Source organism: Lottia gigantea (genome assembly GCF_000327385.1).
Source record: "Lottia gigantea unplaced genomic scaffold LOTGIsca_8, whole genome shotgun sequence".
NCBI lineage: Eukaryota > Metazoa > Mollusca > Gastropoda > Lottiidae > Lottia > Lottia gigantea.
Window position 1 is genome coordinate 2,718,321 of NW_008710662.1, and position 20,341 is coordinate 2,738,661.

At 29.9% G+C, this 20,341-nt stretch overlaps 2 protein-coding genes across 2 annotated transcripts in view; one reads left to right on the top strand and one right to left on the bottom strand.

Annotated features, from left to right (window-relative positions):
• Syt7 (synaptotagmin 7) overlaps nt 1-20,341 on the top strand; it is a gene marked incomplete at its 3' end in the record, with an annotated part of 82,006 nt that overhangs the window by 53,866 nt on the left and 7,799 nt on the right. The window lies entirely within an intron of this gene.
• LOTGIDRAFT_108296 (hypothetical protein) lies at nt 11,821-13,289 on the bottom strand (the record flags this gene model as incomplete). The annotated part of the gene is made up of 2 exons (XM_009066984.1): nt 11,821-12,286; nt 12,931-13,289. Coding segments are annotated over 2 exons (825 nt in total), but the record flags the coding sequence as incomplete, so codon positions are not given.

Genomic DNA, 20,341 nt, shown 5'->3' on the forward strand with positions numbered 1-20,341 from the left:
CCTTTATGTGTCTATCAAAGACATCACTGAATTCTTTTTCTCATTTTCCTGTACATACAGAGATTAAGATTACTGAAATTCTTTAATGAAACTATCTAGAGATTGAGTTTTATTCACAACAGTCATGTCAAAATGATGCATTGTGGGAATATAAGTGATACCATAATGCATCATTCTAACGTCATTTCACTTTATTTGACATAGTAGGTTCTGAAATAAAGATGCAGCAAATGTGTTAAAAACATATAAAATTCTTCTTTCCAATCTCCTAAACTTTTGAGGTCAAAACCACTGGTTGATTTTTAACCTTTTGCTTTTACCTGATGAAGAAGCTTTCTTTGGATGTTTGTTTTATCTTTTTATCTCAGTTTTCTGCTTGTGATTACTCAGTATACTAGATAAGATGTTGTGAAAATCAAACAGTAATTCAGAATAACTCGCCTTTAATTATTCATGCACATCAATTGTTTGAAGTTCTAGCAAGAAATCAATGTCTGAAATCAAAAGCAAATTTTCTTTTCAAATCTGAATTGAAAGAAACAAGTTTTTCTAGAAGATGAAATTTTCATTTGGTCATGCTTGATACTTGTATTGATTTATAGAAAAGATAAAGAAAATCTATTCAATATGTTTAAAGGGACAGGTAGGCCAATCTTTTTGATAGATCATACTTTAGTCTCAGAAACTAAAATTTTTTAGCTGAACTCACTGTTGAAAGTTGAGCCTTCAAATCCATGTGTCAAGAATTACCTGCGTTTGTTAAAATGACTACTCGTCAATTTAAGATTCTCTATTATATAGGAAAGACATATAGAAATAGTGAGTAAAATTCCTAGTTTGAAGTATTTTTAAAGGAATAATGTGTTTTTTGTACATTTCTAGTACCTACTTCTGAAAACTATTTACATCTATTTACAAGCCTAAAATCAACCCCCGCAAATGGCACATCTGCCCCTTTAAATGGAATAATATTCACATCACTGCAACCATTTATATTCCTCATTATAAATACACATTTGCTTAATACATATGGAATAACTAATATTGTTAATTTTTTCTATATTTAATACACACCAATAGGCTGATGCCTGCTGGACAAGATTGTGTTGGAGGTCATTTTTTTTTTAACCTATTAGCTTTTGAGTTCAAGTGCAATAATTTAAATTCCAGCATAATAAGTAATGTTCCAGGTGTATCTATAAGGGAAGGGCATGTTTTCCCTTACAATGCAACTGGGTTTGACAGCATCCCTTTTGAAGAGATAATGTTAACGGAATTTTCTTCTTTTGTTTTTGTATATATTTGTATACATCAAATTCAAATAAACCACTATTTGATCATCTCAATTCCGGAATGTTGTTTACCGATTGTTTTATCACCCAATTTTTATCCCAGCTTTAAGACAAAATGTTCTACACATGACCTTGTTATTTTGATAAGAACTAGTCTAACAACAGAACATACAGAGGATTGATTCTAGTTAAATCACGATTCACATGCTTCAAATAATAGTTCATCTTGATATATTCTAACTCTGTCTGAGAAGAGGCTCTATAGTCAGTCAAGCACTTAGGTTCTTGATTTACTTGTTTCATCAGGTCAAAATGGGTTCTTAATCTTCTGTGATAGTCTGGTGACCTTGACTTAGACACATTGCATCATTTTTCTGATTGTTTTGGCCATTAATCAGTAGATATTCCAGAGAGGAGCATTTCAGTAAGGCTAGAGAATAAATAAACCAAGTACTATCAACCGGAACCGAAAAAACAAAACCTGAAATCCAAAACAACATTTTGGCCAAACATTGGAAGCAGCTAATGAACTATTCACATGGAAAGTATATCAATCATTAGTGAGTAAGTATTTCATAATGAAAAGTTGTATTAGGTGTCATGAAGAGTAAGCATACCCTGCCTGGCTCAGAGAACTTCTAGAAACTGGTAGTCTGGTATAATATCAATGAGCTAATATATCATATGAATCTACATTATTGAATATGTTTGTATCTGATTTTAACTATTTAGATTAGTTTGGATCGTTATTGAATTGAATTGCGCTCTGTGTAAAAATCTGCATATAAACATGGGTAAGCAATATTTGAAGGACAATGTATCTGTAATGATGATTTAATTGGCCAAGAATCTATTATCAGAATTGTTCCATCTTCAGAATATTATTTCATCTAATATTCTAGACGCCTTACAAGGCAAATTGCTCATTTAATGAAAGACTATGTAGTTAATTGGAGAGGGAATAAAGAGCAGCTGATTAGAAGGTCAAGCTATCATAATATTATTAACTTTTCAGTTCAATCCTTTGGACAGACCATGCACAGAGGCCCTATGTTCAAAATGTTAACACAACAAAATGTAAGGGAAACTTTTTGCTAAATAAGCTCTAGCTGTCTTTACTTTTTTTTTACTGTACCGGTAGTTTTTTTCATGTCTTGGTTATAATGCCAAACGGTACAAAATTTCAAACAAAATTTGGTATGAAATTTAGTTTGGAGGAATAAAATTTATTCATATAATAAATGTTACTATTATTCTAGTTGTAATACTGTATCTTTAGTTTTATCAAAATACCAATATTTACATGTAACTTTTATTTATGTTAAAAACAATTTATCACCTGTATTGTAGTGAAATGTCAATTAGAAATCAACAGAAACCTACAGAGTTTTCCATTAAAATCATTCTTTACACAGACAATCAAGTTATCTAATTCCAATACATCAAAAACATTCTGACATCTTTCTCACTCAATAAACATGTTTGTTACTTGTAAATAAAGCAGATCTGGAAATGGCTTGTCGTCTGCTCCTGTTGAGGGGCTGAAGGTATTAATATGAACTGATCAATACAACCTATTATCTCCGCTACAAAATGTTGATGTTTTCATCACACTAGCTGATAGTTGTAGATTGTTGTGGTTAGGACACATAGTACCGTAGTATTTCCACGATTGTATCGTCTTTTCAGTAGTAACGTGACTAACCTTGTATTAAGTACTGTTTGATAATCGTCACGGTATAGTTTCTTGTCATACTATGGCGTGGATAAAAAGTGCTTTAAGGTAAGGCTTGTTAATATTTTAAGGAAATGGTTTAGAAAGATGTTAGCATGGTTTGGTATGAGATTAATTGTTGTTTTAAAAGGTTAATTGGTGTAAAGTGTAATAATGCTGAAATGGTCTTTGGATCCTTTACAATATTTACAGTATACAGTCAGCTGTTTAGAAAGGCCAAATAAGAAAATTATGATCTTGTTTTGGATTTGATAAGTAAATATGTACATTGTAATACTTCCAATGGATGTAAATATTTAATTTCACTTTAGTTTATTCAACAACAAAGGTTGTTTTTGGAACATTGGAACATTCTCCTTCTGAAAAGGCTTCATGGACATGATAAAAGCAAAAGGGTTAATTCATATTTATAGAAAAAGATATAAAAGTTATAAGACAAGTATGTTTTATGAAAAAAAAAAAATGCACAACACAATAATTATATCATGTAGGACTTTTATTATCAAGTTTTTATAGTATAGATTTACATATTCTTGATATATTCCTTGATATTTTGTATAGTATTCTGGAAATATAGTTTTCTATCATTCTACCTCTTGTCATCTCATTTTTTCTTGGCAGAAATTTGTTTTGACTGTTACTGTTCTTGGTGTTTTCTATTGGTAAGAATAAAAGCAAAGTATATTATTAATTGACCTATAAATTTACGCAAAGTTTTCATTTGGAATTTGGGTTTTAGTATGTGTTTGAAGAATATGGTTATGTCCTGTCATCTGGTTCCTATATCATATAGATTTTCAACCAGTCCAGATGAGGTATGTGTGATGAAATGTACACATTAGGATTATGATAAGAGTAAATTAAGTATGAAAACCAGGTTCTGGTCCGAGTATTGATAATGGAATCTAGGTGAAAACATTGTCAAATCATTGATTTTTAACCACTGACAAGAAGGAATTAATCAGAAACAGTCCTAGTAGTGATATGTTATTAATATTCTCTATACAATAACAACTATAAAAGCTTTGTACATCGTATCAGAAATCTGCCAAATCCAAACACCATTACTTCACACCAGTCTCTTAGGACAGACACCTTTTATCTTGTAAGATCTGGTCATTGGCTCATGACTGAGAAGAAAAATGAGTCAATAGCAGTCTGACTTGCTAACTCAATATAGAATATTACTCAAGTTGTCGCTAAATAGTGGTATTCTTTGCTTATGATGTTATTTCAGTCACTAGTAAACAAAACAAAAATATATTCTAAATAGAAAGTGACAACTTCTGAATTTTTTGCCATAATACTAATCTTAAATTAATTTCAGATATACATCTTATTTCATGCATATTAATAACACATTAATATAAGAACAAAGTGTTTAATTATGATGTAATTTGATTAAGTACATACATGAATTTTCAGGAAAATTATCAATAGAAATACCAATATTACATCATCATTGTTTCTATGTTTTTGCTCGTTATCATTAGAGGACTTCGGATGACCTTGTCATTGGCAGCATCTGATAGCACTAATGTGCTAACAACTGGCAGAATCAACATTTATCTGATCAGTGGCTAAATTTAGTTGGACTGAGCACAACAATATCTGAAAATTTCAGTTACCGCCACTAGCTGCTCATGTTCTACTTTCTAGCAAAAATCTACTATCATTCTCCCCATGATTCTAGGTGAATTTGTCAAAATCTCATACAGCCTGCTACAGATCCGGTGAGATGCTTTGTTCTGTGTCCTCTAAATTCAGGTATACTGTAAGCCAAAATTTTGATTGCACAGGCATAATGTTGTGTTACACTAGAGAATGGAAGTGAGGATAAGGGATAGGTTTTGAAGGGATGTTAATCGACAGATTCTAGCTGCACTATCATTCACCAGGACATTTTCAGACTGATGAACAAAACAAAAATCACTAGAATTCTGAGTAAAAAAAAAAACAAGGTCAACTCTTTAAGTGAAGTGTTTATATTGATCTAGTGAGATTTAGACAGTAAATCACCAATCATCCATCTTCTTTGACTTAGAAATCACTTTATCTTCTTTAAAAATCCTGTATAATTGATAGAAACCAGTTTCATGTTCACGGTTTCACGACCAAACCAAGTCTTAATGACAATGATAGCAGTTCTAATTAGATATCATGAATGAAATTAAACAAAGAATTCTTTACCATCTTTTGATAGTGTTTAGACTAATTCAATGTTCATCCCACACAATGTTTCAAACATCAATGGTATCAAATCTGATCATGGTACACTGTTATACAATTTTATGCTTTAATTGGTGAATTCGATGCTTGGTCATTATCACTGGGGTGTCATTTTGGTTTAAGGCATGGGTCAGGTTATTTCCTTAAAAAATTTTCATCCATATTTTCCCATGTCAGGTCAGAGGGCTGATAGAGCTGACATTTAACGAGTTTCTGTGTGTTCATTAAAGCTCCCTTGATAATTTCCCTAAAACCTGAACAAATTCATTTTATGTCGATTTTGAATAATGACAGGAAATGTTGTCTCTATTGACTGATATTAAAGAGTATTTATAATTTTTATTGCCTATTATTGTATTTTAAGACTCATTTGGTTACCATAGTAATATGTATTAGAAATTAAGTTCTTTAGAGACCAGGTTGAGCCCATGAAATGACATTGAACAAAACTAAGCTTAATTAAATGATTTAACTTGTTACAACTCTTTCATTCTCAACAATTTTAGATAATCTCTTTCAAATATTTTAATTCAGGGAACTGACTTTTTGGTCTTGGTAATATTGGTAATTATCTGAAGTCTTAATTGATTTCAAGTAATCTTTCCTCATGAAACAAATGTTGGAAAAAGGAACACTTGGTGCTGGCTTTAAAAATCTCAAGAAAATATGATGATTCAGATTTATGTATGTAAAATATCTGAAGGCATTCCTTTGTTTTTTCTAACATTAAGCTAATAGAGGTTGATTATTATTCTGTTATGGCCTGAAATTGATTTTCTTACTTGCACTTTGCAGTAGGGAGATGAAATGTAAAGTTTGTACTGTGAATAATAATGATAAATCACATCCTATATCCAGCAGTTGTCAATTTAAGCATGTCGTTTTCTGAGGTTGGCACCATTAGATCTTAGTAAATCTCTTATGAATCAATATTTAGATTTGTACTGGTTGCTCACAACTCGTTTATGGAGTTCTTGTTTATTGATGAAGAATGAAACAGACAATGTTTTTGTTTGTTCTTTGAGCTTGAATTACAGCCCAAAAATTACATGATTTTCAGGGCTGAAACATCATGAATGTTAAATGGCCATTTCATTATTGCCTTCTGTAAAGTAACCTGGATGATGATATCACAAAAGTAATGGTCTAAGATCCAAATCAAAGATCTTTCATAAAGAATTTATGCAATATTGTATGACCAGGCAACATCCTCTTTATGTAAACTGTGATCAGGACCCTTTTTTTTTATTCTTTCTCCATATCATTAAAAATAACATGAATACTAGCAGTAGGCCTTAATTCTCTCTATTTCTAATGATTATGTGTATATTTTGGATTTTGGCTTGCAAAATCTTTAATTATTTCATTCCATCTGTAGCACAAGGTCATTGTGATTGTTCTTTTGAAATTCATTTGAAAACATCTGAAGCAATAGTTGTCTATGTATAAGAATAATAAGCTTTGTTAATTATGATACAAACATATTGTTTTATTGCCTATAGCTTTGTGAATATTTCACAATATCATGAACCATTGGCATTCTGTTATTTCACCATACTTCTTTTTACCTCACAATAGGCATTTTTATTTTACATGTATATGCTTGGGGTTGCTAAATAGACAAACAATATTCAGCCTTATGGAAAATTTCGAAGGAAGCTTGTAAAGGGAAAAGAAATATTCATGAATATGGTGTGTGAAGAAAATAAAAAATATAATAATTATGACATATACATGTTTTTTTTTCATCTTGCCTAAAGAGTAGATGTTTGACATTTACAGTATCGAGCAAGCAAGTTCCATATCAGTAAGCGTGTTGATATAGCCATTGGGAATTGATAAATCCCACACCAATTTCGTGTTGCCAAGCTAATTCTTAATGTTGATAGGCTGCTTCCTGTACAATGATTATCTTAAACCTTGTTCGCCTGACAAATTCAATTCCTGACCAATTTTTATTATTCAAAGTAATCTGAGTTTAATGTGGACGAATTTGTGTAAAACATTTTATGTCATTTGAAAATTTAGTCCAAATTTACTTCCATAAATCAGGATTTTAAGTCAAAAGGTTTATCAAGATCAACTGATTCTTTCCAGATTTAAAATAAGCCAGTTGCTTAATACATTGTTAGACAAAATTTATCCATTAGTTACATGTAGCTGTGACTTGATATATGTTCTAAATTTTAGTGATTAGGTGGATGAGTGTAATTCAGTCTGACCTTGAAATTAATGGTTTTTTTTGTGGCCAAATATAATTAGAAAAAACCTGAGAAATATAGGACTTTTAATATCAGAATTAGTTCACAGTTAAACTAAAGATATTTTATCAGATAAACAGTTTGTTAAATTCATGCTTGAGTCACCAGAGAAAAAGTTTGTTTTATTAAAAGTTTTCCTTTTGCAATTCTTGGTTACAAAAAAACTATCCCATTGCTATCAATGTCAAATTTGGATCACTTGCTATTTCTCTAGTCTCTGTTTAGATGTGATTTCTAGCATAAGATTCGTGGATTTTTATCAACAAGTAATTGCTTTAGAGTTCAATGAGTTAATTGTTAATTGATCTGTTAACTGAATTGATTAGTTTACCTTAAGTCACAACGATCAATACTTCATTAATTGCATTATTATTCCTCAATTTTTATTCAGCTTACCTTGCAGGAATCAAGTAAATACAATCTCTTTGATGACTAAATTGGAGATTCAGCTAAAACTTGCAAGAATGAATTTGTTATTTTTCAAGTTAATTCTGAAGAAAGTTTATAATTCATTTAAAACTCTGAAAATATTGTCTATTGCTCTTCAATTCAAACTCTGTAAAATGATATTCAGCTAAAACTTAAAAGAATCAATTTTTCTTACAACCTCATAATCTCTCTTTGATCAGTATGTAAATTCATGGCTCTGTCAAACTGTTGAATATATAACCTTGATTCGAAATCTAACCCTGTATTGAAAGCTAACCTTGAAGATTTTATTTTTCTTTGATCTGCTGGTATAAGTACAATATACACAGGCAATGCATGTCACCTCTAAACCAAATCTTTATTAATGAACAAATTGAAATGGTTTCTACTACTAGCATGTTTTAAGATGAAGCTTGTTCATTTAGACATGCTTGTCGGGTATTTTGTTTGAAATTCAAATCACAAGAATCTTGTGTACACGCAAATCCAATCTTAATTTATAAGAAAATGTTTGAGTCTGATGCTTATAGCAGAAAATAATCTCGATCCAATATCATTTACTTTCTTTTATGGTTCATAAATCTCCAAACAAAACACTTTCCAATAATGTAGTAATATTGAGAGAGTGAGTTTGATTGTGTGTCTATGAGGATTGTGTTTAGGGAAGAAATTGAATGATACTAGGGAATTTCATGTCTAGACCAATCGTGTAAACTTTACACTTAGTTTCTTCTCAATAAATTGGATGTTAAATACCATAAAGTTCACCAAGTCTCCTTTCATTTCAATTGACATTTTGAAAATACATGGTTGGTACCAAATGCTTTTATTGATCTTTTCTTTAAATTCCATTACATTCAATCTGAAAAAAGAGTGATGAGTTAATTTGCACTTTTGACATTTCTACAGACACAAATGGCAATTGGATTTCCAATATAAAGCTTGTTCTTTTTAATCTTATCAATGTTCATGTTTGCCGAATGAATATTATCAAGTCTTCTGTAAACTAGCTTCTATGGATAGTTTGAATTCATAGAATTGGATTGAGTAAATCTTTAGATCTTGGTTCAGTTTCTCAAAAACATGACTTTCTGTGATTTTAATATTCATGTTATCTGCTGATCAGACAATCACAAAAATTTATTTTTGATAAACATGCATTATCCAATCACTATTTATCTTCAATCTACTTAAGACCGACCAATCAAACTACTGTATTTGCTTTAGATTTTTATTCTGTCGTATTTAATTTTCTCAAATTTCTAGTCACACAATTAAGTATGGGGCGCTCGACTTTATGTACTGTTTCTTGATAAACCTGGGGCAAGGTGATAAAAAACATGCTTCTTTCAGTTTATCCATAAATTCTTCATAACTGAATTATTTTGACAAACATCAGACACAAAAAAAATATATGCAGATTTGAACTCTCAAATACAATTAGCCTATATTCACCAGACAAATGTATATTAACATGTCAGTATTTAATGGATGCCTAATGCCTTCAGTACTAAAACATGAAACCACAAATGGAAAGAAATATTAAAATGTTATAAATTCTAGATACAGTGGTAATGTTAAGGGAATATGATGTAAGATATCAATATGTTTTAATGTGTATTGAAATCTACAGAAAAAAATATTTATTACCAATTTTACAGCTTATACTGTTTCTTCATGGTGAATATATAGACTTATATTTGCATTTATTAACAATATGTTGATTCTTAATAACAATAATATAACATAAGAGGAAATAGGTTTTCTAGACTTAGATCACCTTCAATAAAAAGCAGACATTGAGAATGAGAATAATGACATTGTGATTATATATCTTTAGCTCGGTCAGGGAGTCTGGCAATTCAAAGTATCTCATGATGTTAAACCCTCTTTTCTAGAAATTGGTAGACTTGTAGGTACTGTTAGCAACTGAATGGTTACAGATTCTAACTTCTTAGGGTTGATTAGAAGATATGATTTTTGCTACAAAACTTAAACTTGAGCAACTAGCAGCAACTGTGAATTTTCAGTTGTCAATGGGTTGTGATAAATTTTCCCTCATTGTTCACTGTATTGTCTGTCTTTGTCAACATAAGATGTGTTTTAATAAGAGGACATATAATTGTTGTCATTTTGAAATGTGAAGGATTGTTTTTAAGAGAGAAGTGTCAGTAAAAATTGTTGTCTCCAGACAATAATCTCGCCTCCACCATACTAATAATTCTCAATAGTACAATCAATAATCTAAACCAAGCACAAGTACTATATAATTACCTTCTATCAATTCGGTCATTGTCCATAGCATTATTAGTCAATATTAACTATTGACATTACTAAATTCTATTAAACCAAATCTACATTTCCTGAAAATTAGTTTAGTGAATAAGAACTGATATTCTGAAAATGTGGAATTCTCAAATTTTATTGTGCCAGTGGCATTGTTCTCTTGTCATTGATAGACATTGATAGACATTGATGAGCACCATTAATAATAATTAGTGGTCTTAGTCCTGTAGGAATTGTACTTCATATTCTCATCTAGACACAGTTGAATTTTAAGAATGACATTTTCAAGAACTTATCTAGTAATAGTCTTTAAGTTATTCACTGATATTGTCCAATATCCAAGAGACCGGTTGTACTCAAAATAAGTAATCTTACAAACTGCAAACTTTCACAAACTTCAGCCTAAAAGTAATATTCTGTTCCTTGCCTAAAATATATATGAACTAACTAAAAACAAGTGACACAACATTATATAAGCCTAGTTGTATTGAAAGGTAGAATACAATTGAGTTTAACATGTTACATCTTGTATTGAAAGGTAGAATATAATTAAGTTTAATATTTTACATCTTGTATTAAAAGGCAGAACACAATTGAGTTTAACATGTTACATCTTGTATTGAAAGGATAAGTTTAACATGTTACATCTTGTATTGAAAGGCAGAATACAATTAAGTTTAACATGTTACATCTTGTATTGAAAGGATAAGTTTAACATGTTACATCTTGTATTGAAAGGCATAATACAATTAAGTTTAATATATTACATCTTGTATTGAAAGGCAGAATACAATTGAGTTTTAATATATTACATCTTGTATTGAAAGGCAGAATACAATTAAGTTTAACATGTCACATCTTGTATTGAAAGGTAGAATACTATTAAGTTTAATATATTACATCTTGTATTGAAAGGCAGAATACAATTGAGTTTTAATATATTACATCTTGTATTGAAAGGCAGAATACAATTGAGTTTAACATGTTACATCTTGTATTGAAAGGCAAAATACAATTAAGTTTAACATGTTACATCTTGTATTGAAAGGCAGAATACAATTGAGTTTTAATATATTACATCTTATATTGAAAGGTAGAATACAATTGAGTTTTAATATATTACATCTTGTATTGAAAGGATAAGTTTAACATGTTACATCTTGTATTGAAAGGCAGAATACAATTAAGTTTTAATATATTACATCTTGTATTGAAAGGCAGAATACAATTAAGTTTACTATGTTACATCTTGTATTGAAAGGCAGAATACAATTAAGTTTACTATGTTACATCTTGTATTGAAAGGCAGAATACAATTGAGTTTAACATGTTACATCTTGTATTGAAAGGCAGAATACAATTAAGTTTAACATGTTACATCTTGTATTGAAAGGCAAAACAAAATTGAGTTTTAATATATTACATCTTGTATTGAAAGGCAAAATACAATTAAGTTTAACATGTTACATCTTGTATTGTAAGGCAGAATACAATTGAGTTTTAATATATTACATCTTGTTTTGAAAGGCAGAATACAATTGAGTTTAACATGTCACATCTTGTATTGAAAGGTAGAATACAATTGAGTTTAACATGTTACATTTTGTATTGAAAGGCAAAATACAATTAAGTTTAACATGTTACATCTTGTATTGAAAGGTAGAATACAATTGAGTTTTAATGTATTACATCTTGTATTGAAAGGCAGAATACAATTGAGTTTTAATATATTACATCTTGTATTGAAAGGCAGAATACAATTGAGTTTTAATATATTACATCTTGTATTGAAAGGTAGAATACAATTGAGTTTTAATATATTACATCTTGTATTGAAAGGTAGAATACAATTGAGTTTTAATGTATTACATCTTGTATTGAAAGGCAGAATACAATTGAGTTTTAATATATTACATCTTGTATTGAAAGGCAGAATACAATTGAGTTTTAATATATTACATCTTGTATTGAAAGGTAGAATACAATTGAGTTTTAATATATTACATCTTGTATTGAAAGGCAGAATACAATTGAGTTTTAATATATTACATCTTCTATTGAAAGGTAGAATACAATTGAGTTTTAATATATTACATCTTGTATTGAAAGGTGGAATACGATTAAGTTTTGATATATTACATCTTGTATTGAAAGGCAGAATACAATTAAGTTTTGATATATTACATCTTGTATGGAAAGGCAGAAAACAATTGAGTTTTAATATATTACATCTTGTATTGAAAGGTAGAATACAATTGAGTTTTAATATATTACATCTTGTATTGAAAGGCAGAATACAATTAAGTTTACTATGTTACATCTTGTATTGAAAGGCAGAATACAATTAAGTTTACTATGTTACATCTTGTATTGAAAGGCAGAATACAATTGAGTTTAACATGTTACATCTTGTATTGAAAGGCAGAATACAATTAGGTTTTAATATATTACATCTTGTATTGAAAGGCAAAATACAATTAAGTTTAACATGTTACATCTTGTATTGAAAGGCAGAACACAATTGAGTTTAACATGTTACATCTTGTATTGAAAGGATAAGTTTAACATGTTACATCTTGTATTGAAAGGCATAATACAATTAAGTTTAACATGTTACATCTTGTATTGAAAGGCAAAATACAATTAAGTTTAACATGTTACATCTTGTATTGAAAGGCAAAATACAATTAAGTTTAACATGTTACATCTTGTATTGAAAGGCAGAATACAATTGTGTTTTAATATATTACATCTTGTATTGAAAGGTAGAATACAATTGAGTTTTAATATATTACATCTTATATTGAAAGGTAGAATACAATTGAGTTTTAATGTATTACATCTTGTATTGAAAGGCAGAATACAATTGAGTTTTAATATATTACATCTTCTATTGAAAGGTAGAATACAATTGAGTTTTAATATATTACATCTTGTATTGAAAGGTAGAATACAATTAAGTTTTAATATATTACATCTTGTATTGAAAGGCAGAATACAATGTAGTTTTAATATATTACATCTTGTATTGAAAGGTAGAATACAATTGAGTTTAACATGTTACATCTTGTATTGAAAGGCAGAATATAATTAAGTTTACTATGTTACATCTTGTATTGAAAGGCAGAATACAATTGAGTTTAACATGTTACATCTTGTATTGAAAGGTAGAATACAATTGAGTTTAACATGTTACATCTTGTATTGAAAGGCAGAATACAATTAAGTTTAACATGTTACATCTTGTATTGAAAGGTAGAATACAATTGAGTTTAACATGTTACATCTTGTATTGAAAGGCAGAATACAATTGAGTTTTAATATATTACATCTTATATTGAAAGGCAGAATACAATTGAGTTTTAATATATTACATCTTGTATTGCAGTGAAATATTCTATATTTAAGTCACCTGTACAGGTATAAAACAATACAGTAAATCATCATGAATACATGTGAAGGGGTTTTTAATAATGACATTTAAGAAAGAAGAAAGAAATCACTAATTATTCCATTCATGAAATATCAAAGTTCACAGCTCTTGGTGAAGCTTATTGTAAGACTCTTAGATAGCCGTGCCTTCTATTATTTTATAGAAATTGTTAAAACTGATTACTGGTTTTCTTATCGATTGCCTGCCTAATTCAATAAAAGAAAGCAATTCATGTTTACTTAACTAAATTGATCTTTTTCCACCATAATAAAAAATATTTCTAAGCTGGAGGCAAGTTTAACAATAGTTTTTTACGTCACGAAATTCTCTGACAGCTAGTAACAAATTCATTGAAGCTGATTTCATGCATACACAAGGATGTACATATAGCATGGCATCTTTTGACCTGTCTAGAAAAGAGTTTTGGGCAGTCACATCCTTTTGTATAATGTCAGTTTGACAAGAAAGGCAAAGTGGCATCTTTTTGATAACTATCATTAGGTTAGAATGACATATATTTGATAAGTCATTGGAGCCAAGTTTCATCTTTTTGGTTACTATCATTGGTGTCATGATGAGTCAAAGCTGTTCTATGAGGTCATGTTTTTGATTTATAGTCTGTGATGATTATGTTTTTTACTCTGTTTTTTTTTTTTAACCCAGTAAAGTAAAGGGTCTAGTGGTTTAGGGCTTAGAATTAATAGAGGCCCTGTGTGCTACAGTCTGTTCATGTTAAAGATTTCTGGATAGAAAAGGCTAATGCCACTGTCCAGGAAACATTACACTAATTGTGTTGCATTTTATATCTTTGTTAGTTCAATTGGTGTAAAAAAAAGCAGGACTTAAAATTCCATTTACATTGCAAGTAGAAAGTTTCTGAAAGGATCACAGACAAAATATATTTGTTAATTATATAAAAGTGTCATGTAGATAAAATATATCCCTCAGATTTAATTTTAGTCTGTTTTGTTTCAAAGTAATAATTTTCTCTAAATTGTCTTTTTCACTTAAAAAGTGGTTAATGAGGCTGTCTGAAGAAAATTTGAACTTTGGGTGAGAAATCGATAAGAAGGAGGTAAAAAAAGTGTCTTGAAACTGTAGAATTTATTTCCTTCAGGAAAAAAGAGTCTGCTGGTAAAGAATAGATCTGAAAAGATTAAGTGGTTGCTAGTAGTTTTTAGGCAGACGGATGCAAACGGTAGTAATTCAGGTCTTTATCGTTAATGATCTCTTATTCATATTTACTAAACAAACTATCATGATTGGACGTTTTCAATACCTAGCAGAAATCTGTGATGACTTTTAGATTTCGCGTTTAAGATAGACGTGCTTATGGCACATTCCGTTTTACTAATATTAAGTCTCCTAGATATAATAAGGTAATCATAGTTGCTTTATTTGATGATATTGTCGTTTGGAGAATGAAGGCAAACAAAGAAGAGGAATTGATCTCACCCGATTTCTCTTACTTAATAGATAATCACACATATCAAGTTTCAATACAGAAGGAACATAGGAAAAATTTTATACAGTGTCTTTTGAACAATGTTCTTAAGTTTGAATCGGAAATTAAGCTAATAAATCAAAGATAATTTCGAAGTCAAAAAGGTAATGATAATTGACAGTTAATTCCAAATATCCTTTGCAATATACAAAAAAAGATATGCACTTTAAGATAATTGTAAAAATTTTGAGTATAACGTATATTTGAAAGAAATCTAAGTTGTGGTAAGCAATAATAATCCGTAGAGAATTGGTTGGAAAAAAATCTCTTTTTGTGGTGAAATGTTAGATCTACAGGGAATAAATCTGTCAAACCACTCTCTTTTCTGTTATTATTAGTCTGTATTCAACATATAATACCAAGACTAATTTGATTTTATTCTTGAAACTTACACTGGTATTATATCCGTGTAGGATAATAACTACACAATACAGATTATTTTTCAAGAAGGCACAAGCCGTCTGCGAGAAAAAGCGATCTTTGAGCTAAAATAAAATTTTTGTCAAAAAAATACCTTAAATTGCATTTGCGGAGATATAGAGATATATAAAACAGGAATGATTGGTTGGTTTTCTCCTTGTGATTTGCTGTAACCACACAATGTATATATACATCTACAATCAAAATATAGCCTTTTAATACACCATGATTTCACCATGATTTCACTTACAAAACTTCTTATAAACATATATATCATTTAATTCAATCCATCATTCATCTATTCATTCATTCTGCTTTGCATACGCTTTCATACACACTTCTTTAGATACCATTCATTGATTCATTTATTCATTCATTCATTTCAGTTTAATAGCTTAATAATATTAAACAAATATTTATTTTTAATATCATCCCAATCTGCTATCTTTAACTTTTAAGCACACTAATTTTGTGTACAATTTTACGTTGTCAATATATAGATATGACAAGACATATTATTTTTGATTTAACAGCAAATCAAACCATAGTAATGGTGGTATTTTAAATGGAGTATTAAAAAGGTATTTTTGATATACTTGGTGGTTATAGTGTTAAATAGTGTACTGTATCAATTTATACTGGTATTGATTAAAATGAAATTTAGACTTCACTTTGAATCCTTTTTTTAACCCTAGAGTAATAGATGATACTTCATTCGTTAATTAAAAACAACATTTTTTCAATTCAAGTAAGTCAAGTATGATTTGCAGCATCACTAGGAACCTGAGTGTTTCTGGAATTAATTTGAGAAAATATTTCTAATATTTAAAAGTAAAATCGAATGAAATTTCATTTTAATTACTACCAGTGTAAATTGTTCTGAAGTTGTAATGTGGTGCTAGTATTTAACCCTACCCTTGGTTTTACTGATTAGAAAGTTTGAGGAATAGGCTTAATGCTTTTAGATGTTGGTCCCATTCTGTGTCATTGCTGTTTGTATGTTTCTCATGAATAAGCATGTTGTGAGCTTAGAGTATTGTTCAGCTGCTTTTAGATGTCTTTGCACTATAGCAAGTCCATCCTCATCCCAAAATTTGTCCCTTTGAAATGCTACAAACATGCCTGACAAGCCATATTTCTTTCATAAACTGTAAAGGATTCACAAGAGGTTCCCTTCGTTTGGGACACGTAAAGTGATATCTAAACCATCAACCTTTTTCCTGTCCTATTAAGGTTCATGTTATTCTACAAAAAAATTGGCATTTGTTATTACTAGTAACAGTATAAATATCTACTAATCATAAGCCCTCCAAAAACACACAAAAGCTATACAGACTCTTTTGAATTCTTCAGAATCCTATCAAAATTTTTTCAGACACTCTTTTTTAATCCAGTTATTGATTATATGCTTGATCATTGTTGATTCATGAGAAATAGACAATTAATTAACTGTGGGCTTAACCATGTGATTCTTTATTTATTGCTTCAAGTCATTCATTTAACCTGTGGTCATGTTCAATTATTTGTAACTGTAAAGCATAAAAGATTGAACGAAATTCCATCATGTTTATCATTCGATTCAACAAATTTTATTAGAAAATCTTTATATTTGTATAAAATGCATTCAGTGTAAAATTTCCTATTTGTGAATGTGAAAATTATGTGTAAGGAATATTATACAGAGATTGCATGAAATGGTTATGAAAGCAAAAAGTAGTTATTCATTGGAATGTAATTTAGATAAATATTATTTCCTGTGTATTTGCTGTGCTATTAGTTATGTAAACTATATTTGAATACAAACTGAAAGGAATTGCCATTTGATTTTCAAGTCTGCATGACATTAGATAATAAAAATAGAGTTTTAGCACTGCATTGAATGTGAATGGAAATATTATAAAAATATAGTATATATTGACAATTTACATAATATGATTACAGAAAGGCTTTTAGGGGTTGGCTCGGCTTGATTGGTTATAAACAACATCTCTTTTGATCTTTTGCTGTTATAACTGAGTAACTGTATCAACTATGATTCTTCAGTTATCGAAGCGTTCAGGTCAATGTCAGCACTTGTTAAAAATCAAAGTCACTGACTGTCAGATTCTGTGAGTGTTAAACTCAACCTGGTCCCCACTAAATAATGAAAATTTCTCCATTTAAAGACAATGTCAAATGGATACAGATCACAATCAGTGCATATATGAAATCAAATTGTAACGAATATCAAGTCAAATATAGCATTGACAGACCTTGAAATGTGATGACACATTAAATAAAAGTTGCCGCATTAAGACATCTGACATAAATGATTGTGATACTCACAGTAAAGCTAGTCGTTAAGTTCTTCTACCAGATAGAAATATTGATAAAGTTCCAGTTATCATATTATTACACCATTAGATTATTGCTATAGTGATTTATTGTAAATGTGTTGAATTGTAATGTCACAGTTCAGTTCAGTTAAGTTAGAAATTGAAATGGCAAATATACCATTAGCCTGTTGACAAGCATGTTGAAGAGCGACATTGGGTGTAAGGCTAGAATGATGAACTAACAGCATGAATGCTAATTCAAGCTTAAAATGGAGAGAGTTGGAATACTACATATTGGTATAGAGACTATTTAAACTGGAATTTCAATCCATATCTTTTCCAAAGCACTAAATGTGGCACCAGAGAAATTTAATTCTTGGCCTTGGAGGGTTAAGAAATAAGGACCTTCTCTGCCAACAATCCATCAGGCTATTAACTGAGCTGTTCTACTGCTTTAAGGTGACAGAGTTTTGAATATACATGTACAAAACCTGATTTCACAGAAACAAGTACAAGTGGAAATTCTGATGCTGTATTATGATTGTTATAGCTTGTTAGATTAGTTAGTAGGTTGTTTTATAATTAATGAGTAAACTTGTTATTGACCTCTATTTAATATTGTCTATCATATTGATCCATTACCTTTCAATATACAACATGACACACTTCCTTATTGTTTATAGTTAATAGCCACTGTGTATATAACTACAGTGCTATACAGTTTCTAATTAATAGGAATTTCTATAGCATTGGACATTAACCTTTCTAATGTAAAAGAATCAGAAGCTTTGACTATAGTTATCACAAAATAATGAATGCAAGTTAATGAATATATAATTGTGGGACTTTGCTTTCAGCAAAGTCCCAGTTTGTTATCGAAATGTCAATTCTTTTTTTTTTTTTTTTTTTTTTTTTTTTTTTTTTTTTTTTTCCGTTTCGTCCACACCTTCCTGAGCTTAGACTGCACTAGTTGCAGGTACGTTTCAAATTTCATAGACCTTCTATATAGGCAACGATGTGCATAAATATATATTGGAACATTTTTGCAAAACCGGAAGTGCCACAGTTCAACATGTGCAAAAAGTCGAAAATCGGCTCTAGAAGGCGTATTTTTGCATCAATTTTCTTCGGATTTTCATTTTTAAAATATACCTGTAATTTCTGACCTGATAGCACTTGAAAAATTACGAAATTCGAAAATTCGTCGCTCACTTTTTTCGATCAAATTTTTCAATTTTTTTGCAACTTTTTTGCTTTTGCATCGATTGATCTGAAATTTAATATGCAAAGGGACATCACCAAAACAAATAATATGTAGTTGTCAAATATTTAATTTTACTTCCGGTTTTAAACGGGGAATCAATTGAAAGTACAATCCACTTCCGGTCGAATAACTTCCGGTGTAATTGAAATAGGTCAACGAAATTTATGCTGATCGTAAGTAAATGCTAATACAAAAAAACGAAGAAAATAAAATCCAGACCGGAAGTGATACTTTGGCCGCCATATTGAAAAAACACACTTTTGTAAAACTCAAAATGGGGCCTCAGGGTAAATTTTGATATGCTCAAATTTGATGTGAATGTATTCTGCAATCGATTGCGCAAAAAACATTGGGAGCCGAATTTTGAATTTCGCTTTTGCTTTTTTGCAACTTCCGGTTGAAATTTTTTCATGATTTAAACGATCACACCATGTGACCTTGACCTTTGATGACCTTGACCTTCATAGGGTCAAAGGTCATTGACCTTGGCTATCATTTGATACTTTGACCTTTGACCTCCGACATGTACTTCCGGTTTTATAGCTATCCGTAAAAAGCCAAATTCACAAATTTGGACTGCTCTAGCACGTGACCTAATTAACCTAGAGGGTTAATTTTTTCGGTTTCCTAATGTGCTTCTCATGCACTTTACATACATATATGACAATCGTTATTTTAAAGCAAAATTGAAATTCGTGATTTTTTGAAATTTGAGTTTTTTTTTACAATATTTGCGTCTTTTTGAGCTTGGTATATGTATATCTTATGATCTATTTGATGTAGAACCTTGATATTTGGAATACAACTAGACACTTTGAATATGAATTCACCTATGACAAAAAAACTTATGTGGGCGTGGCACATCCGGGTTGAATTACTAATTGTTTACATTTAGAGGCAGGGGCATAACTCGCATAGGATGCGTTTGTTCAAAAAGGGACTTTGCACACAATTACCTCATCCTTTTGGCCAGTTTGTGTTAACAGCTCAGTTGTTTCAGCCTTATAGTTCCAAAAAAGGAACGGGTTTTAACATTTGGATTTTTTCATTTTTCGATTTTGACCTTTGTTGACGTTTGTTGACCTATATCTTTTGACCTATATTATGTAGGAGCTTTACATTTCGAACATAACGTAACATTCTGAATATCAATTAACCTATGCAAAAAAAATT